This window comes from Hemitrygon akajei, chromosome 1 (assembly GCF_048418815.1).
Source record: "Hemitrygon akajei chromosome 1, sHemAka1.3, whole genome shotgun sequence".
NCBI lineage: Eukaryota > Metazoa > Chordata > Chondrichthyes > Myliobatiformes > Dasyatidae > Hemitrygon > Hemitrygon akajei.
Genome location: NC_133124.1, coordinates 202,395,808 through 202,419,046, shown reverse-complemented (window position 1 = coordinate 202,419,046; position 23,239 = coordinate 202,395,808). Strand labels below are relative to the sequence as shown.

The window sequence follows — 23,239 nt, the reverse complement described above, 5'->3', positions numbered from 1 at the left end:
ACATGAGGCTGCTAAACAAGCTGCAATCCCATGGTATTAGTGGAAAGATTCTTGCAAGGATAAAGTTGGTTGATTGGCAGGAGGCAAAGAGGGGGAATAAAGGGAGCTTTTTCTGGCTGGCTGCTGGTGACAAGTGGTGTTCCACAGTGTTCTGTGTTGGGACTGATTCTTCTTACATTGTATGTGAATGATTTGGATGTACCTTTAGGTTTTTCAGCTTTCTGAGCAGCTTCTCCCTGAACTCACTTCTCTTCCCTCACATGCTTCAACACCTGGCACACTGCTAATGTCTTTTACAGTGAACTAATGTAAAATACTCATTTAGTTCATCTGTCATCTCCTTGTCCCCTATTATTATTTCTCCAGCTTCATTTTCTAGTGGTCCTATATCCACTCTCATCTCTCTTTTATTTTTTATATACTTGCAAAAGCATTTTCTATCCACCTTGATATTGTTTGCTAGCTTGCTTTCTTATTTTATCTTTTCCCTTCTAGTGGTTCTTTCAGTTGATTTCTGTAGGTGTTTAAAAGCTTCCCAATACTCTCCCTTCCTGTTAATTTTTGCTTTGTTGTATGCCCTCTCTTTTGCTTTTACATTAGCTTTGAATTCCTTTGTCAGTCCCTTGTACTATTTTGCCATCTGAGTATTTCTTTGAAATATATTTAACCTGCACTTTCCTCATTTTTTTCCCCAGAAACTCAAGCCAATTCTGTTCTGCTGTGATTCCCGCCAGCATCACCTTCCAAATTCCTTTGGTCAACTCCTCTCTCATATCACTGTAATTTCCTTTACTTCACTGAAATATTGTTATGTCAGACTTACCTTTCCCTCAATCAAATTTCAAGTTGAACTCAATGATATTGTGATCACTGACTCCTAAGGGTTCCTTTACCTTAAGGTCCCTAATTGCCTCCGGTTCATTACATTACACCTAATCCAGAATAGCTGATCCCCTAGTAGGCTCAATGACAAACTGCTTTAAAAAGTCATCTCCTAGGCATTCAACAAATTAACTCTCTTGAGATCCATTACCAACCTGATTTTCCCAATCTACCTGCATATTAAATTCTCCCATGACTGTCATTACATTGCCCTTTTGACAAGCCTTTTCTATTTTCTGATGTAATCTGTAGACCACATCCCAGCTACAGGTTCTTGTCTGTGTTTAACTACAGGTCTGTGTTTAACTGCCATCAGGTCCTTTTACCCTTGCAGTTTCGTAGCTCAACCCACAAGGGTTCAACATCTTCTGATCCTATGTCACATCATTCCACTGATTTGATGCCATTCTTTACCAACAGAGCCTCACCACCCTCTCTGTATACCTTCATATCCCTCCAATACAATGAGTAACCTTGGAGATTCAGCTCCCAACTACAACCACAATTCAGTAATGGCCACACCATCATACCCGACAATCTATAAAAGTGCAACAAGATAATCCACCTTATTTCTTATACTCTGTGCATTGAGATATAACACTTTGAGTACTGTATTTGCTACTTTTTTTGATTCTCTATCACTAATGCACTGATACTCCCCTTGCTGACTGCAATTTTGTCCTATCATCTGCCTGCCCTTCCTGACAGCCTGACTGCAGCTATCTTTGCTTTTTTACCATCCGTCCCTATCCTGCGTCCCTTCACTCCGGTTCCGATCCCCTTTGCCAAATTAGTTACAAACCTCCCCAAAAGCTCTAGCAAACATGCCCACAAGAATATTGGTCTCTCTCAGGTTCAAGTGCAACCTGTCTCTTTTGCACAGGTCATACCTCCCCCAGAAGAAATCTCAATGATCCAAGAACATGAAATGATCCAAGAACCTGAAACCCTTCCCCTGAACCAGCTTGTCAACTACATATTTATTTGCCAAATTGTCCTGTTTCTACCCTTACTGGCGCATGGCACAGGTAGCAATCCAGAAATTACTACTCTGGAGATCCTGCTTCTCAGCTTTCTGCCTAGCTCTCTAAATTCTCTTCTCAGGACCTCTTTGCTTTTCTGTCCTATGTCATTAGCACCAATATGTACCAAGAAAAATTGAAAGGGTTGTCTATTTTCTAAATAGAGAGAAAATACAAAAACTGAGGCTCAGAGGGACTTGGGAGTGCTTGTGCATGATTCCTTAAAGGTTAATTTGCAGGTTGAATCTGTGGTGATGAAGACAAGTACAATGTTAGCATTCATTTCAAGAGAACTAGAACATAAAAGGAAGAATGACTTGTCATATGAAGAGCATTTGATGGCTCTGACCCTGTATTCACTAGAATTCAGAAGAATGAGGGGTGACCTCATTGAAACCTATTAAAGGTGAAAGGACTTGATAGAATGGATGTGGAGAGGATGTCTCCTTTGGTGGGAAAGTCTAAGACCAGAGGACACAGCTTCAGAAAAGAGTGGTGTCATTTTAGAATGGCGGTGAGGAGGAATTTCTTTAGCCAGAGAGTGGAGAATCTGTGGAGTTCTTTGCCACAGGCAGGTGTGGAGGTCAAGTATATTTAGGGCAGAGTTTGGTAGATTCTTGATTGGTCAGGGCATGAAGGGATATAGGGAGAAGACAGAAAATTGGGGAGAGGAAAACTGGATCAGCCATGATGAAATGACAAAGCAGACTTGATGGGCCAAATGGCCTAATTCTACTCCTATATCTTGTGATCTTATGGTCAAGAGAAAATGCCATTTCATTGGCTCTTCACTCAACTCTAGAACATCTGAATAGTGAAGTTGCATACATCAGGATGCTTTTCATTTACTGCTGTTCAGCACTCAACACTATCATCCCCTTGAAACCAATCAAAAACAACAAAACCTAACCCTTGATATTTCTTTGTGCAATTTGTTCCTTGCTTTCCTCATTTGCAGACCTCAGTCAGTTGGACTGACAACAACATCCCCTCCACAATCACTGTCAGCACAGGTGTACCACAAGACTATGTGCTTAGCACCCTGTTCTACTTGCTTTATACTTATGAATGTGAGGTTAAGTACAGCTCCAGTGCCATATTTAAGTTTGCTGATGACACCACTGTTGTTGGTGATGAATAGGTATATAGGAAGGAGATTGAAAATTTGGTTCAATGGTGCCATGACAATAACATCTCACTCAATGTCAGCAAAACCAAAGAGCTGATTATTGATTATAGGAGGAAGAAACAGAAGTCCATGATCCAGTTCTTATTTGGGAATTGGAGGCAGAGAGAGTCAGTAGCTTTAAATTCCCTGGCATTATTAATCTGTCTTTAGTCTAGAACATAATTGCATTTACAAAGGAGGAATGACAGAGAACTCTACTTCTTAGAAGTTAGTGCAGATTCAGCATGTCAACTAAAACTTTGATGGACTTCTATAGATGCACAGTAGAGAGTATCCTGACTAGTTGTATCATGGCCTCCTATGGAAAGACCTATTTCCAAGAGCAGAAAAACATAAAGTGGTGGATACAGTACTGTCCTTCACAGGAAAAGCCCTCCCCACCATTGAGCACATTTACAAGCAGCACTACCCTAGAAAACAGTATAGATAGACAGATACTTACTGATCCCAAAGGAAGTTACAGAGTCCAATCAGACTAGCAGGAGGGGGCCATCACTTCGCCAACTATAGGTTGACTCATTATAGAGTCTAATGGGCATGGGTAAGAATGATTTCATATGGCACTCTTTGGAGCAAGTGCAGTTGTCTTAGTCTATTACTAGAAGAGCTCCTCTGTTCTGCTGAGGTGCCATGCCAAGGGTGAGAAACATTGTATAGAATTGCCAGGATTTTCCATAGTGTCCTTTGTTCTGCCAAAGCCTCCAGTGTGTCCAGTTTGACTCCAAAGACAGAGCCAGCCTTTCTAATCAGTCATCATGGAACCCCACCATCCAGTCTATGCTCTCTTCTCACTGCTGCCATTTGGATGGAGGTACAGGAGCCGTGGGTCCCACACTACCAGACACAGGAACAGGTATTACTCTTCAACCAACAATCTCTTGAATCAGTGTGGACAACTTCATTCACCTCAACTCTGAACTGATTCCACAAGCTATGGACACCCTTTCATGTTCCCAGTACTTTTTAAAAAATTGTTCCTTTTGCATTTGCACAGATTGTCTTCTTTTGTGCATTGGTTGTTTGTCAGTTTTTCTTTGTGTGCAGGTTTTCTATTGAATATTTCTTGTTTTACTGTGAATGCCTGAAAGAAACTGGATCTCAGGGTTGTATATAGTGACATATACATATTTTGTTAATAACTTTACTTTGAACTTTAGAACTTTGAAAAGGAGAGATAAAGTGTGTGTAAGTGAATGTTCATGTGGAGCATAAAAACTGATTTAACTCGGTGGACTAAATGATCAGTTCCAGCGCTTTAAATATGATATAATTTTCTAATCATACATAGCAGCAGTAGCAGACAAGATGTGTCAATTCAGTGCTTACTCCCATCAAGCTATTAATTGGTAACTTGCAAAGAGGCAAGATTGTCCATATGATACAGGTAACTGATCTTGTCTGAATTAATTATATGCACCTCACTGAAAATAAATTTGATAGCCTATGTTTGATCTGAGAGTGGTCTCTGGGAGTCTAGTGTAATGGGCCACTCAGTACAACAGTTGAAAGACATTAATTCAGGATCTCACTAACCAGTCCCTCATATGACATATCCTAGCAGCAATTCCTAGGTCCACCGTATTCAGCTGAGCACATTCAATTAAATCAGAATACTTCACTCAATGCTATTTTTAGGCTAAAGAATGTTGCTGTCAGTTCATGTCTTAAGGAGTGTACACCTATTAATTGGAAACTGACTTTTGACAGTGTTTTAAGCACTTATCAGGAGTAGGCACTTAAAGTAACAGCCACAAATGATGCTACGTTATACTTGCAACAAACTGGGCAATTTGGATTGCAAAGGATAAAATGTATGTTCAGGAGAAGATTCCTGTATGAATCTAAACTAAGAAGCCTTTCTGTGAGATTAATGCACGCCATTAAGACTGCCATTGAAAATAAAGTAGAAAAGAACTAGCAATAAATTAATGAGTCCTGAGGAAGGTTCTCAGCCTGAAACATTGGCTGTTTACTATTTTCCATGGATGCTGCCTGACCTGCTGAGTTCCTCCATCATTTTGTGTGTGTTGCTTTGCATCACACATGTTCCAGCATCTGCAGAATGTCTCATATTAATAAATTAATGTTTAGGATTTGACTTGGACTTCAGAAGTCCAAAGCACAAATAGGGGGAATTTCATGTTTTGAATTTCTGAAACTCCTGTACTATGAATGAGGAAAAGTTGGGATTGCATGATTGCATTTTTGCATCAAGAGATTGGATTTCATCCAGCTTTGTTTAGATTGTGAGTCAATTAAATATGCAAAGTATTGATTCTGCATGATACTATTACTATTTTGTGTATTGCACAATGAAAGACCCCCAACCTTTTTCAGTTTTCATAATATTGTTGCTGTTCTGCATGCAGATAGAAACTCAAAGCCAAATGATAACATTTTCAGTGCAGTCTGGAGCTGTATTTTTAGCATTATTACCCCCAAAAAAGCACACTCATTTAGCAAGTTAAGTGTATTTTTAGCAATGAGTTCTTGTCTAAGAAACAACAGGGGCCTGGAATTGGAACAAATTAGCTGGACGTGCTGGAAAACATTTGACATCCTTAAGAAAAATACACTCTGCAGTGAGGTCATTATTTACTGCTGATGGTTTGATTTTTTAAAATATTGTGGGTGTACAAATCAACACTGTGTCATCAAGTGCTGATCCAATGGCACATTTCTCATTGATTGCTGAGCAGGATCTAACAATTGTTTACAGAGGCATTCGGGATCTTTTACATCAATGTAAAAGAACAAACTCGATGTAGCAACTCATCTGAATGGAAAGTTGGAAAATGTCCTACCAGAGGTCACCTAGGTTTGTTCATGATGCCTGACACATGTCATTGGGGAAGATAAGGAAGTTTAAATCTGGACGTATGTCAAATAGTCTTGAGAGGCCAAAGCAAACGACACGCTGAATGACAAATATATTCAGTATTCTGCATTTCAAAGAACAGTGAGAGGTAGAAGACAATCATTCTTTTAAAAAAAGAAAGTGTGATAGGATAGGATAGAAGTCCAGAAACTGATTCTACAAATTGGTTTATTTGTGGACACAATGCAAGTGGTGGGTGTTATAGATATTCCTCTCAAAGATTCAATTTAATATCAGGAAATGTATACAGAATACAAACAGAAATTCTTAGTCTTCACAAACATTGACAGAACAGAAAAAAGCCCAAACAATGAATGACAGAAATGTCAGAACCCCCAGAGCCCCCTCTCTCCTCCCAAACACAAGTAGAGCAAAAGCATCAACCCTCCCCCCTCTCCCTCCCTCCACCATGCAAGCAATAGCAAAGCCCACAAGGAGAGCCTGATCTAGAGTCCATCCATCAAAAAACTATAGTGCATCCCAACACGTCGTTATCTCAGACAAGCTCTCTCTCTCACTAGCGAGGGAGAGCGTGGTCGCTCCTGCAAACCAGCAGCTTGCTGTTTTGATGTTACAGTCTTCTGCGTTGCTATGAGCTCTTTCACCTGGTTATTCAAAGTTGTCATTCATTGGAACTTTTCCTATAGTAGTCCGATCATACTCCTCTGACCCTAATTTCCACCCTTCACATCTTTTAATGGCTTCCCCAATCCTGTCACTGTGATCTGCTCCATCCATACAAGCCCCAGGATCTGAGCGTTGTGGCCTCTAAGGCATGCGCAAACTTAATCGTTTTACTTCAGGTGACTCTGCCTTCAGTTGCCAAGACTCTATACCCTCCCTAAACTACTATCGTCTACTACTTGGAGAAAGCTTTTAGGCACCTATCCCTGTGACCAGGGACAGATTTTGTTTCATGTCACCCTTAAGGTTGTTATAGCTGGGGTTAGTAATAGGGTTAAGTTCCCATTACCTATAAATGCTCCCCAAGGTGTGCAACTCAAATAGCCTCTGACAGCCAAGACCAGCTCTTGGCCTTCTCGTGTGGCTTAGCCTGGCAGAACAGTTTCTACCAATATGAGAAGGGGCAAAGGTGGGTTGCTGGCTCTTTAAAACCAGTCACTTCAGGCAGATGGGACTCACCAGCCATGATTGGTAGCCCATCTAGGAGAAGGAAACTTTGATCTTAAACCTCCACTGCCTTGCGTCTATACTATCTCATGCGGAAGGTTTTGAGAGTAAACCGCAAGGGAAAAATCCGGAGCTGGCATTCCTAAGGCAGTCCTACATTGAGTTCAACACTGACTGGCAACTCCTGTAATGATTCTGGCACCACCCTGTATCGGTCTCTGCCGTTCCTTTGGGTTCATTAAATGGATGGAGAGGGGGTACTTCCTACATGGGCAACCACTTGCTCTCCATATCGTACTGCCCTGGCTTGCATATCTAGACAGCCAGGATGCAATATCCATGGTCGACACTGACCAGTGTAGGCCTGCGATATAGAAAGTAACTTATAGTATATCATGGATAGGGAGTGAAAAATGGCACATTTTTACATTTAATTGCACTACTTTGCTGCATTTTAGATCACAAAAAAAATTAGTTTCTGTTATCCAACCTGCAATGCCCCTTTATAAACAGAAATTTGGGCCAGGTTTGCAACTGAACTTGGTGGCTAGTCACATTGAGTCTTATAGCCCCATCTACTGGAAGCACAATCCAAATTCATTCTCTTCCCACTGATAACCAAACAGGTTCAGACAAAGTCAGGTACAAACATTGCCATGTCCAACTGCCTCTTTAATGATTCTGATAGATGGCCTTTCTTCGGCAGAAATTGAAAATAAATTTCCTGGCTAAAACATAGGGATTATTTTTACTTGAAAGAGTAGTGTTGTATTTTTCTACGGTGTTGAAGTGCTTTGAAAGGTAGGTTATGGCCAGAATTAACTCCTGTCTCTGCAAGGAACAGAACCCACTGCAATTTGCCAATCACTACAATAGGTCTATGGCAGATGCAATCTCATAGGCTCTTCACATAGCCTTGGATCATTTAGACAATACAAGTACTTCTGTCAGGATGCTGTTTATTAACTACAGCCCAGTGCTTAACACAATCATTCCTGCAATTCTGATCAAAAAGCTCTAGGACCTGGGCATCTGTACCTCCCTCTGTGAATGGATGCTTGACTTCCGAACCAGAACATCACCATCCGTGCAGATTGGAAATAACATCTCCACCTCGCTGACAGTCAACACTGACGCACCTAAGGGACGGGTGCTCAGCTCACTGCTCTGCTCTCTCTACACCCATGACTATGTGGCCCAGCACAGTTCAAGTGCCATCTATAAATTTGCTGATGATACAGCTATTGTTGGCAGAATTTCAGATGATGAGAAGAGGGTGTACAGGAGTGTGATTGATCAGCTAGTTAAGTGGTGTTGCAGAAACAACCTTGCAGTCAACGTCAGTGAGATGTTGGATTGTGGATCTCAGAAAGGGTAAGACAAGAGAACATACACCAGTCCTGGTAGAGGAATCAGAAAAGGAAAGAATGAGCAATTTCAAGCTCCTGGGTGTCATAGAAACATTGCAAACCTACAGCACAATACAGGCCTTTCGGCCCACAAAGCTGTGTCGAACATGTCCTCACCTTAGAAATTACCTAGGGTTACCCATAACCCTCTAAATTTCTAAACACCATGTAACTATCCAGGAATCTCTTAAAGGACCCGGTCATTTCCGCCTCCACCACTGCTGCCGGCAGCCCATTTCACGCACTCACCACTTCCTGCGTAAAAAACTTACCCCTGACATCTCCTCTGTACCTATTTCCAAGCACCTTAAAACTATGTCCTCTCATGCTTGCCATTTCATCCCTGGGAAAACGCCTCTGACTATCTACCTGATTAATGCCTCTCATTATCTTGTACTCCTCTATTGGGTCACCTCTCATCCTTCGTCGCTCCAAGGAGGAAAGGCGAGTTCACTCAACCTATTCTCAATAGGCATGCTCCCCAGTCCAGGCAAAATCCTTGGAAATCTCCTCTGCACCTTTCCTATGGTTTCCATGTCCTTCCTGTAGTGAGGTGACCAGAATTGAGCACAGTACTCCAAGTGGGGTCTGACCAGGGTCCTATATAGCTGCAACATTACCTCTCGGCTCTTAAACTCAATCCCACAATTGATGAAGGCCAATACACCATATGCCTTCTTAACCACAGAGTCAACCTGTGTAGCAACTTTGAGTATCCTATGGGCTCGCACTCCAAGATCCCTCTGATCCTCCACACTGCCAAGAGTCTTACCATTAGTACTATATTCTGCCATCATATTTGACCTACCAAAATGAACGACTTCACGCTTATCTGGATTGAACTCTATCTGCTACTTTTCAGCCCAGTTTTTCATCCCATCAATGTTCCACTGTAACTTCTGACAGCCCTCCACACTATCCACAACACCTCCAACCTTTGTGTCATGAGCAAATTTACTAACTCATCCTTCCACTTCCTCATCCAGGTCATTTATAAAAATCACGAAGAGTAGGGGTCCCGGAACAGATCCCTGAGGCACACCACTGGTCACTGACCTCCATGCAGAATATGACCTGTCTACAATCACTCTTTGCCTTCTGTGGGCAAGCCAGTTCTGGATCCACCAAGCAATGTCCCCTTGGATCCCATGCCCCCTTACTTTCTCAATAAGCCTTGCATGGGGTACCTTATCCAATGCCTTGCTGAAATCCATATACACTATTTCTATGGCTCTATTTTCCTCAATGTGTTTAGATACATCCTCAAAAAATTCAATCAGGCTTGTAAGGCACGACCTGCCTTTGACAAAGCCATACTGACTATTCCTAATCATGTTATGCTTCTCCAAATGTTCATAAATCCTCCCTCTTAGGATCTTTTCCATCAACTTACCAACCACTGAAATAAGACTCACTAGTCTATAATTTCCTGGGCTATTTTTACTCCCTTTCTTGAAAAAGGGAACAACATCTGCAACCCTCCAATCCTCTGGAACCTCTCCTGAACTCATTGATGATGCAAAGATCATCACCGGAGGCTCAGCAATCTCCTCCCTCGCTTCCCACAGTAGCCTGAGGTACATCCTGTCTAGTCCCAGTGACTTATCCAACTTGAGCTTTTCAAAAGCTCCAGCACATCCTCAATATCTACATGCTCAAGCTTTTCAGTCTGCTGCAAGTCATCCCTACAATTGCTAAGATTCTTTTCTGTAGTGAATACTGAAGCAAAGTATTCACTAAGTACCTCTGCTATCACCTCCAGTTCCATACACACTATCTCTGAGGATCTAACCTGGACCCAACATATCAATGCAGGCATGGCAGCGGCTATATTTCATTAGGAGTTCGAGGAGATTTGGTATGTCACCAAAAATACCCACACATTTCTACAGATGTACTGTCGAGAGTATTCTGACTGGCTACAACATGTTCTTGTATAGGGGGGTGGCTTCTGCACAGGATTGAAATAAGCTGCAGAGAGTTGTAAACTTAGTCAACTCCATCACGGACACTAGCCTCCGCAGTATCCAGGACATCTTCAAGGAGCAATGCTTCAAAAAGGCGGCATCCTTCATTAAGGACCCCCATCAACCAGGTCATGCCCTGTTCTTATGGCTATCCTCAGGAAAGAGGTACAGAAGCCTGAAAGTACACATTCAATAACTCAGAAACAGCTTCCCTCTGCTATCTAATTTCTAAATGGACATTGAACCCATGAATTCTACCTCACTACATTTTTATTTTCATTTTTGCACAACTTATTTAGTTTTTTTGCTTGTGGTGTGGGGTGATCATTGCTTTGCTACTGCTTATGTGTGGGAGGGGAGAGTTGGGGGGGCTTTGGGGTTCTAACATTTAACTGTCGTTCATTCCTTGGGGCACTCCTCTGTTTTCATGAGAGTTTCAATATGTATTTTGTACTGTATACATTTCTCTGACATTAAATGTACCTATTGACCTATTGAATTTTTAAGTGGGAGGATCAGCAGCCAAAGGTCGTGGCCAACGTCAGTATCAATGACTTGGGTAGGGAGAGTGACAAAGTCCTGCAAAGTCGGTTCAGAGAATTAGGTGCTAAGTTAAAGGACAGGACTTCCAGGGTTGTGCTCTCAGGATTGCTAGCTGTGCCGCGTACTAGTGAGGCCTAAAATAGGAAGATCATACGGTTTAACATGTGGCTAAGGAGATAGTGCAGGAGGGAGGGCTTCATATTTTTGGAGCATTGGGCTCTATTCCAGGGAAAGTGAGACCTGCAGAGAAGGGACGTTTTGCACGTGAACTGAAGTGGGACTTATCACCTCCTTCGGACAAAGAGTTCCAGATGTCCATTAGCCTTTGGCCTCTGGATGAAGTGACTTCTCTTCTTCCTTGTTAAACCTTCTAATCTATACCCCTTAGTTATTTCCCTCCATGTTGAGGGAAATAGGTCCTTTTATATTTATTCCATCCTGGCCTCAATTAAATTTTCTTTCTGCCTCCTCTGTTCTAAATATTCCCAGCCTAAGCAATTGTTCCTTATATCTTTAAGTGTCTACTTGTGGAAACCTCCTCAAATCCACTGTTGTTACGTCTCTGCTGCCATGACCAAATTGTATACAGTATTCCAGCATTAAGTTATTGCATTTTCTATAACCCTTCTGGGTAATGAAATTTCCCCTCAGGTTCCCCTTAATTATTTCACCTTTCACTCTTAACCCATGTCCTCTAGTTTTAATCTCAGCTAATCTGAGGGGAAAGAGCCTGCATGAATTTATCCCATCTAAAGTCCTTCTAATTGTGTACACCTCAATATGATATCCCCTCATTCTCCTGCACTCCAGTGGATAAAGTCCTGACTTTATCAATTTCTTCCTATAACTTTTGTTCTCAAGTCCCAGCAATATCCTTATATATGTTCTCTACATGCTTTCAAGCTTATTAATATGCTTCCTATAAGTAGGTAACCAGAACTGTGCATGATACTCTAATTTTGGTCTTACCAGCGTTGTTTACAACTTCAACACAACTTTAAAGCTCCTGTATTCAGTGCCCCAATTTATGAAGGCAAATGTGCTAAAATCTGTCTACCTGTGATGTCACATCCAAGGAATTATGGATCTGTGTTCCCAGGAACCTTTGTTCTACCACAATCCTCAGTGCACTACCATTCAATGTGTAGCCTTAGCCTGGTTTGTACTCCCAAAGTGCAACATCTCACACTTGTCTACATTAAACTGCATCTGACATTTTTTCCAGACTATTTTCTCAGTTGGTCAAGATCATGCTATAAGCTGTGATAGTCTACCTCACTATCTACTATGCCCTACTCTTCGTGTCATTTACAAATTTGCTGATCCACATTATCATGTAAGTCATCAAATCGTTATCATCTAAATTATTAATATAGATTTCAAATAACAATGGACCCAGCACAAATCCCTGTGAAACACCACGCATCACAGGCCTCCAGTTAGAGAGACAACTATCGTCTACCACTTTCGGGCTTCTCCCGCTGAGCTAATGTTGGATCCAAATGCCAAGCGACTTAACCTTGTGGACCAGCCTCCCAAGCAAAACTCTGGCATTATTCACCACCTTTTCCTCATCAACTTTCTCGGTAATCCGCTTGAAAAACTCTAAGATTGGTTAGTCCTGACCTATCATGCAGAAAGCCATGACAATGGTCCCTAATCAGACCTTGCCTGTCCAAATACTTACATTTCCTGTACCTTAGGATACCTTCCAGTATTTTACCCAAGACTATCATCAGGCTCACCAAAATATATCTATATTTTTTTTTTTTAATTCATTTACGGGATGTGGCTGTCACCAGCTAAGCCAGCATTTATTGCCCATCCCTAGCTGCTCTTGAGAAGGTGGTGATGAGCTGCCTTCTTGAACTGCTGCAGTCCCTGAGGTGTAGATACACCCACAGTGCTGTTAGGGACTATAACTTTGCAGATTACTTTTAGAACCTGTCTTGAACAACAGAACAGCTATCTTCCTGTACACCACCACCCACAGTTTCATGATCTCTGCTAGTGTGCCTGTGATTACTGCACTAGCTTTTGCAAGGTCTGAAGGGGCACCTTGTCAGGGCCTGAGGGTTTATTTGCTCTCATGCACTTCAAGATAGCCAGCACCTCATCTTCTGTAATCTGTATACAGTCTCTGTCCTCACTACTATTTTACCCCAGTTCTGCGTTTGTCCGCTGAATAAATATAAAAGCAAAAGATTCATTTTAGATCTCCACTATCTCTTGACTCCACACATAGGTGACACGCTAATCTTCAAAATGATCGTTGATGACTTATTGAATCACAAATAAGGGCAAGTGCCAAATATATCCTCTTAACTACTTTATGTACCTGCGATATCCTCATGGATTTGAGGACACACAAACACAGCTCCCCCAGTTCACCTGCACCTCTCATTATACTGTTTATTGTGTAATCCTGTGCTTGTTCGTCCTTATTAGATGCATTAGCCAATATTTCCGAGACTGAATTGCATTTCTACCAGCACGCTACCAAACATCTTTCAGTACAAACAGATTTCTCCCTCACTCACCCTCCCATCCAATTTTGACATGATGTACACTGATAAATGCCACACTAAACAAGAAACTATTAGCCTTTTGTTTCTAATCACTTAAGTTCAATTTACAAGGTTCCCTTTGGGGCCCATGGACTTTTATTTTATTAAACAGCCTGTCACATGTGGTCTTGCTGAAGTCCATGTAGGCTACATCAAATATAATACATTCATTGACTATTCTTGGTACCTCCTCAAACAATTGAATTATTAATGAATATGAACTTCACTTTACAAATACTTATTTATTGTTCATTATTTACTGGTGTTTTCCTGAAGACTCAAATTTGTCTTTTTAATCTGCCCATTGAGGTTAATACACAGATTTAAAAACACTTTTAGCCTTTAATCAATGATATAACAGTTGGAGTCCTCCAGCTCCACATATGTAACCAAGGAAGAGTTGAAGATCATGATCAGAGCATCATACACGAAATGCTGGAGGAACTCGGCAGTTCAGGCAGCATCCGTGACAATGATGCCTGCTCTTCTCACCTACCTATAACCTCCCCCTGGTGCCCCTCCTCCTTACCTTTCTCCTGTGGTCCTCTCCCTTTTTCTATTAGATTCCTTCTTCTCCAGCCCTTTGCTTTTCCCACCCACCTGGCTTCACCTACCACCTTCTAGCTATCCTTCTTGCCCTTCTCCCATCTTTGTATTCTAGTGTCTTCCCTCTTCCTTTCCAATCCTGAAGAAGGTGGTCAGCTCGAAACAGCGACTGTTTGTTCATTTTCATAGATGCTGCCTGACCTGCTGAGTTCCTCCAGCTTTTGTGTGTGTTGCTCTGGATTTCAAACATCTTCAGAATTTCATGTGTTTATGATCCGAGCTTTGTGATTTCCTCCTCTTGCTTTTTGATACAGCTTGGGATGCATTTCATCTTGACATGCTAACTTAACCTCTGTCAAAGATGATAAGCCCTTTAATATTTCTTTACTCACAATGTATACTTCCCTCCTCCGGTGCCTGCATTGATGCCATTTTAGTGCTGACAGAAACAAAGAGTTGAGAACCACAACAATTCCCCTTCCACATAACTTTTCTAGCTTATGTTCATAAAGCATTACAATAATATTTGGAGGCATAGAGTATGGACACAGATCCTTCAGCCCAATGAGTCCATGCCCGTCCAGCTAGTCCTAATTTCCTGCATTTGGCCCGTATTCCTTTAAACTCCGTCCCTCTATGTATATATCCAAGAGCTTCCTAAATGGGACTATTGCCCCTGGCTCAACTATGTCCGGCAGCTTCTTCCATAAATTCACCACTTTGTGTGTTTAAAAGTTGCCCCTCAGATCCCTTTTAAATCTTTCCCATCTCATCCTAAATCTATGCCTCCTTTTTTTGGTCTCTCCTACCTTGACTGTTACCATCGACTTTAACTGTGTTCCTCAAAATTTTAACATTTCTATAAGGTTACTCCTCATTCTTCTAAGTTCCAAGGAATAAAGACCTACCCTGGTCAACCTCTCCCTTTAATTCGGGCTCACTAACCCTAACAACATCTTGAAATCTTCTCTGTATTCTTTCCAGTTTAACTACATCTTTTCTAAACCAGAGCTGTACACAGTACTCCAAGTGCAGCCTTACCACAGACTCATATATACAACCGCAGCGTAATGTCCCAACTCCAATACTCAGTGCCCTGAATGATGAAGGCCAGCATAACTAAATGCCTTTTTCATTGGTAAAGGAAAACAGGCCTTAATAGGGTTAATGAAGAGAATTTCAGCAATTCCACAGGAATTCAATAAATTCAGATACTTACTGTGTTTGTTCATGCTAGAACTGGCAAGTTCTGCTGTAAGTTACTGTGGTACTGGCTTGATGTGCTCTCCTCTCTACCTTAGCCTGGTCTACTAGGCATTTCCTACAGTTCTGCATTTCGCAGCTTTTATGTGTTACTTTAAATATTTTTTTTAATTCTCTAACTTCCCTCAATAACCCATCAACAAGAGGCATTCATCAACCTGTTATCATCCCAACAACCCACAGAAGGTTTCATCTACCAGAGAAAGTCATTTTCTTCAAAGATCATAGGGTCATGCAAAATGGAATCAAACCCTTTAGCCAATTGTCTGCAATAACAATCAAGCACTCTTTTATACACATCCTACCTTAACCCCATTCTTTTTCCTCTCTCATTGCCATTAACTCGCCCTAATTTTCCTAGTATCCAACTTGCAGTAAGGACAGTTTACAGTGGACAAATAACCAACCAAACCGCATGATGTCGTAGGAAACTGAAGAACCTGAGAGAAATCCACATGGTCACACAGGGAAGGTTAAAAACTCCACACAGACGAGATCAGGACTGAACCCAAGCCTCTGGAACTGTGAGACAAGCACCACCAATCACTTTGCCATCCCATCTTCTTCGCAACTTAAACTTGTTCTTTCTCACAGCTCTGAAGGCTCTTCCATCTGAAATATTAGGTCTTTTTCATAATTGTGGCTTTACCAGCTGGATGTTCCAGTATCTTCCATTTTTTGAGTAGATTTCTCAGGCTTTCAGCCGGGTACAGGTATCAATTTTAACCGACATTTCAATGACAAACTCTGCTACCTTCGTGGGGGATGATGTCTAGGCATGTCTAGTCTGGTGGTATATATACTCCCGTCATTGGTTCCTTCTGAATGGTTAGTCCTCATTCAATCAGGTTTCCACTGTCCCACCTTGTTTACAATTGATTATCAGTTCTGACTTAGATCAAGACCATTGTCCTTGTTAAAATTCTGTCTTCCCTGTATTTCCTCGGTTTCTGGAAGGAACGCCAGAATCCTGTAGAAATACCAGATTAATACCATCCACAAACCGATAAGGAAGTTCAAATTGTGGTTTATCCCAGATGACCTGGGTCTCAGGATGACTGACATTTACTGGATTCCCTGTAAATGTGAAGCAGCGTATATTAGCCAGACGGGACATGTGGTAGAAACCCGCATTAAGGAGCACAGGAGGTGTATTGGTTTTAGTTACCAAGAGGAAGCAGTGGTAGCAGAATATTACATTCGCAATGGCCATAGAATTGACTTCAACAGCACAAAACTATTGTGCCACGCCAATAGGTTTCAGGACCCCCAGTGAAGGAAGCCATTGAAATAAAACTAGAGGAAAAGAATTTTTACAAAGGTGAAGGTCTCACTCTAAGTAAGAACTGAAATTCAATTGTACATAAGGTGGAACAGCGGGAACCTAATTGGGTTGTTTAAACCTAATTACCTTGTTTAAAAAAGGTAATAGGGAGAAACCTGGGAACTATAGACCGGTGAGTCTTACATCGGTGGTCTGCAAACTACTGGGAAGGATTCTTAAGGATAGGATCTATGAGGATTTGGAGAAGTACAGTCTACTCATGGATAGTCAACATGGCTTTGTGAAGGGAAGATTATGCCTCATGAGCCTGATTGAGTTTTTTGAAGAGGTAACAAAAGAAATTGATGAGGGTAGGGCAGTGGATATGGTCTATATGGACCTTAGCATGGCATTTGACAAGGTCCCTCATGAGAGATTCATCCAGAAAGTCATGAGGCATGGGATAAGTGGAACCTTGGCTGTTTGGATAAAAAATTGGCTTAAAGGAAGAAAGCAGACGGTAGTTGTGGAAGGAAAGTATTCTGCCTGGAAGTCAATGACTAGTAGAGTGCCGTAAGGATCTGTACTGGGACCCCTGCTCTTCGTGATTTTATAAATGACCTGGATGTAGAGGTGGAAGGATGGGTGAGTAAGTTTGCGGATGACACGAAGATTGGAGAAGTTGTGGATGAGGCTGCAGGTTGTCGAAGGTTACAAGAGGATATAGACAGGCTGCAGAGTTGGGCAGAAAAATGGCAGATGGAGTTCAATCCGGATAAGTGTGAGGTGATGCAGTTTGGAAGGACAAACCAGAAGACTGAGTACAGGATTAATGGTCAGTTACTTAAGAGTATGGATGAACAAAGGGACTTTGGGGTTCAAATCCATACATCCCTCAAGGTCGCTGCGCAGGTTGATAGGGTAGTTAAGAAGGCCTATGGGATGCTAAGCTTCATTAACAGGGGGACTGAGTTCAAGAGTAGAGAGGTCATGTGGCAACTCTACAAATCTCTGGTGAGACCTCACTTAGAGTATTGTGTTCAAGTCTGGTCACATTATAGGAAGGATGTGGAAGCTATGGAGAGGGTGCAGAGGAGATTTATCAGGATGTTGCCTGGTTTGGAGAACAAGTCATATGAAGCAAGGTTAGCAGAGCTGGGACTTTTCTCTTTGGAGCATAGAAGAATGAGAGGGGACTTGATAGAGGTCTACAAGATTATGAGAGGCATAGATAGGGTGGATAGTCAGTACCTGTTTCCCAGTGCACCAATAGCAAACACCAGAGGGCATATGTACAAAATTAAGGGAGGGAAGTATAGGGGAGACATCAGGGGTAAGTTTTTTACATAGAGGGTTGTGAGTGCCTGGAATGACTTGCCAGGGATGGTGGTGAAGGCTAAAACATTAGGGGTATTTAAGAACCTCTTGGACAGGCACGTGGATGAAAGAAAACTGGAGGGTTATGGGGTAGTGTGGGTTTAGTACTTTTTTTAAGGATTATATGGGTTGGCACAACATGGAGGGCTGAAGGGCCTGTACTGTGCTGTAATGTTCTATCATTCTATGGGTGAGGACTAACCAATCAGGAGGGATGGATGATGGAGGTACATATGCCACCAGACTAGACATGCCTAGACATCATCCCTGATGAAGATAGCAGAGTTTACCATCAAAATCTCAGTTAAAATTGATATTTGTACCCAGCTGAAGGCCCAAGAAGAGTTTATTTGTCATATATGCCAGAAAAGCTCAAGATCTTTTTTCATCTTCTATTTTTATTTGTGAAAGACCAAGGCCGATCATTTCCCCATGTATTTTCCTGCCACTTGATGGTATAGTAATAACTTATTTTTGACTGTTTGGAGCAAGCTATTTCTATTGACCATAGGCTCAAAAAGTGACATGACAAAAATAAACCAGATGTAGTTGAGATCTTTGAGATCCATCAAACCAACTGCAGCAGTTACAATGTGTCTCATTTCAAGTTATTTTTCTGGTGGTAATTTGTGCAAGATTAGTAAGCAAGTCATACACATTTCACTCTACATGAGGCAACTGTTAGAAATCATTTATCAAGTTGATGTATCTGAGTCTTTACATAAATTTAACTATTTCTTCATAGCAGTAAACAACAACATTTGGTATATGTACAATTTATAAAGGTACAACCATTTGCATAGTGCATTCTTAAACCATCTGATTGTGATTCACAAGGGCATTACCAAAGAAAATTTGACATGAGAATCACAAAGAGAAAATGGGCTGATGAACGAAAGCTTGATTAAAGAAGAAGACTTGAACAAGCATCTTATATGAGAAGAGACAGAGAGGTTCTATAAGTAAATTTCAGGGCATTTAAAGCTTAACAGCTAAAGGCACAACCATCACTGGTGCAGTAACTAAAATAGGGGAAGTGTGAAAGGAGGGAATTGCAGGAGCAAAGATATTTTGAAATGTGGTAGGGCTGGAGAAGATGGCAAGGAAACAAAAAAAAAACACCTTGGAGTCTGAAAACAAAGATGAGAATTCTTAAATGAAATGAGTGACTTGATGGGCAGCTAGGCAAAAGTGCACTGGAATTTTTTTAAGGGTGTTCCAAAGTAGATAGGATGGTTTTAACAGCTGATAAACTGCTGTGGCATTGGTGGTGTTGGAGATTATATGGGTGTGGAAAGAGCCTTAGGATATGTGATCAGAAACCCACTTCAGGTTCAGATATAGCATTGCTTGTCTGTTTCAACCTCATACAGTTAATAGGATAGAGTTGGTGGCTAGGAAGACTATTTAACATAGAATCAAAGACATGATCATTTATTTCCCAATAATTAATAAGAGGCGATCCCATATCACACATTTATAGATTTTGAGCAGTTTGAAGGTAGTCACAGGGGAGAGGTATATCATCAACATGCTGTGCAAACTCAAACTGATACCAATTGATATCTTGAAGCAGCAGCAAATAGAAAATACGGAGGTAAGGAAGAAATGTGAGGGGTATGCCAAATGAACAATACTGAATTTACTTAGCCCTGTTCCATTCTAGAGTGCCATCCACATCTCTGTTCGGAAACGTTTAAGGAAACATTCTGCCCAAATGTTGAAACATTTGCAAGTAGCTTATGTCAATCTACAACATGAAATTCTGCAGAACTATTGCTTCAATAGCTCCATGTATAATGTCATGCCACCTTGATAAACTGGTGGCAGAAAAGTAAAAGTGAAATTTTTATTTACTTGTTTACAAACAATCAGCTCAGCCCTGTTGAAGGTGTTCCCAAGTCCAATGACTATTGGAGATTTAAGCTGAGGCTTTGTTCTTTGCCTGAAAGGAGTCCTTCAGTTCCTTCTGCAACTCAAGGTTTCGTTTCTCCGCATCTTCTAGTGCACGTGTGGTGTCATGGAGCTTGATCTCCATTGCTTCATATTGCTTCTTATCTTCCTCTATCTGCTGGTTGAGTCGCAACACTTTGGCCCAGACTTCATAATTCTCTGATAGAACACTGCAAATAAAAATGAATCAATTTTGTAAATGCCTTCAAAATGTGAATCATTTTAAGTATAACCAACCTTCAAGTTGCCGCCCTAGCCAATTGAATTGACTGCACAGTATATATACACAGTGAAATATCTAAGGCAATTGACATTTGTCGTGCAGGCACCATTTTGTGCACACATAGTGCGCCATCCAGCAAGACTGATAATGCAGTAGACACACAATGGGTTAGCAAACAGTAGGTAAAAGTAGGTATAGTAGATGGAGTACCATCTAAGTCAGTTGATAATGGATATTCAGTGCGTCATCAAAAAGACTGCATGGTAGACACAATACACCATTTAGCAGGAGTGATAGTACAGTTAACCATAAAACAGAACTGCTAATTGACAGTGCACCATTTAACAGGATTGATAGTAAATGCACAGCAGGTCACATAACAGGATTGACCATAGGTGCAAAGAGCACAAACAAATTCATTGATAGTAAACGCAATCCGTTACTGAAGGGATCTAATAATGGATATGCAACATTGACCACTTATTATAGACCAATAATATACTATTAAACATAATTAACCTGGAAATGAACAGTACCAGTTAATGGAATTGTAAGTCAAGTTTATTGTCATTTAACCATATACATGTAAATAACATATATAACCACATAATGTAGATTATAGAAAGGAGACTGCAGTAGTACACATAACACACATCATACAAGATAACTTATGAAAGTAAGGATAAAATCTATAGATGAATCATGTATGAATAACAAATCAAAGTACATAAATTAAATATTGCAAGGTAAGGACCAGATTAACCAGCGGCACTTTGAATGTGATGCGACGGGGAGTTCAGAAGCCTAATAACCTGACAGAAATAATTGTTACCTATCCTGACCATTCTCTTTTTTATGCATTGGAGCCTCCTGCCTAATGGTAAAAAGTCAAACAGGATGCTGGATGGATGGGTGGGATCTTGAATAATACTAAGGGCCCTGCGTATGCAGTGCTCCTGATAAATGTCCCCGATGGACCGTAGGAAGACCCCTATAATTCTCTCACAGTCCTTTGTGGGGACTTCCCAATTCATTACCTGATAGGTTGAATGATAGACAGTGTGACTTCTAACAGGATTGATAGGATGTGCACAGTGCACCATCTTAATAGGATTGAAAATAGATTCCTGGTGTAACAACCATCAAAACTGATAGAAAATACACAGTGTATCATCCTGGTGGACATCATGCATCTTATAAAAGATCTGAAGGCACATTCACAGTATGCCATTCAACGTACTTAAAAGTAAAAATGCATTTACTCATCTAATAAATGGTAATAGACAACATTTATCTTATAATAAAACTTGGAATAGATATATAAGGCACAATCTAACAGGATTGATAGGACATGCAGCACAATCGAAAAGGATTGAAGGAACACACCCCATGCACCATCTTACTATGTATATAGTGTACTATCCAATAGAATTGATGGTAAACAATACTGTGAAGAAGCACTGACCATTGACACATAATACCCTATTTAAGTGGTCATTGTGGATGTGCATAACCACGTATTAAGACTGGGACCAGACACCATGCACCATTTGACAGGAGTCATTGTAGTCATACATTATAGCATCCAACAGAATTGAAAGTAAGATCATAAGCTATAGGAGCGGAATTAGGCCATTTGACCCATCGAGTCTGCTCTGCATTTCATCATGGCTAATCTAATTTTCTTCTCAGCCCCAATTTCCCGTCTTCTCCCTATATCCCTTCATGCCCTGAACAATCAATAATCTATTAAACTCTGCCTTAAATATGCAAAAAGACTTAGCCTCCACAGCTGCTTGTGGCAAAGAATTCCACAGATTCACCACTTTCTGGCTAAAGAAATTCCTCATCATCTCTGTTCTAAAAGGAAGCCCCTCTATTCTGAGGCCATGTCCTCTGGTCTTAGACTCTCCCATCATAGGAAACATCCTCTCCACATCCACTCTATCAAGGCGTTTCACCATTCAACCCATTTCAATAAGGTCACACCTCATTCTTCTGAATTCCAGAGAACACAGGCCCAGAACCATCAATCACTTTTCATATGAAGAGCCATTCAATCCTGTAATTATTTTTGTGAATCTCCTTTGAACGCTCTCCAGTTTCAGCACATTCTTTCTAAGAACTGCTCATAATACTCCAAGTGAGGCCTCATCAGTGCTTTATAAAGTCACAACATTTCATCCTTGCTTTTATATTCTAGTCTTCTTGAAATGAACGCTAAGACTGCATTTGCCTACCTCACAAGAGAATCAACCTTTAAGGGAATCCTGCACAAGAACCCCCAAGTTCCTTTTACGCTTCCGTTTTTTTTGTATTTTCTCTTTAGAAAATAGTCAACACTTTCATTTCTTCTACCAAAGTGCATAACCATACACTTCCCAATACTGTATTCCATCTGCCATTTTGTTGCCCAATCTCCTAATCTGTCTAAGTCCTTCTGTAGCCTCTCTGCTTCATCAAAACTATCTGCCCTTCCACTTATCATCATATTATCTACAAAATCATTGTAACAAAGCCGTCAATTCCATCATCCAAATCATTGACATAAAGTGTAAAAAGAATCAGTCACAATTCAGAGCCCTGTGGGGAACACCACTCTTTGCCTCTTGCTAATCAGCTGTATTTTTCTGTGCAAGATTCTTTCCCGTAACACCATGGGCTTGTAGTTTATTAAGCAGCCTCATGTGTGGCACCTTGTCAAAGGCCTTCTGAAAATCCAGGAACACAACATCATCCGATTCTCCTTTGTCTATCCGGCTTCTTATTTCTTCAAAGAATTCCAACAGGTCTGTCAAGCAATATTTTCCCTTAAGGAAACCAAGCTGACTATAGCCTATTTTATCATGTGTCTCCAAGAACTCTGAGATCTCACCCTCTATAATCAATTCCAGCATCTTCCCAACCACTGAGGTCAGACTAACTGGCCTAGTGTCTCCTTTATTCTGCCTCTCTCCCTTCTTGAAGAGTGGAGTGATATTTGCAATTTTCCAGTCTTCCAGAACCATTCCAGAATCTTGTTAAT

The 23,239-nt window shown here is 41.0% G+C and overlaps 1 protein-coding gene across 2 annotated transcripts in view; it reads right to left on the bottom strand.

The window, feature by feature from the left end:
- Positions 1-18,714: 18,714 nt before the first annotated feature.
- Positions 18,715-23,239, bottom strand: part of LOC140734659 (rho GTPase-activating protein 25-like) — a 101,358-nt gene continuing 96,833 nt past the window's right edge. For both annotated transcript variants that reach the window (XM_073058918.1, XM_073058925.1), the window contains exon 11: positions 18,715-20,161. In XM_073058918.1, coding sequence (XP_072915019.1) covers positions 19,960-20,161 — 202 coding nt within the window. In that variant the 3' untranslated portion in view covers positions 18,715-19,959. The remainder of the gene's footprint in view (positions 20,162-23,239) is intronic.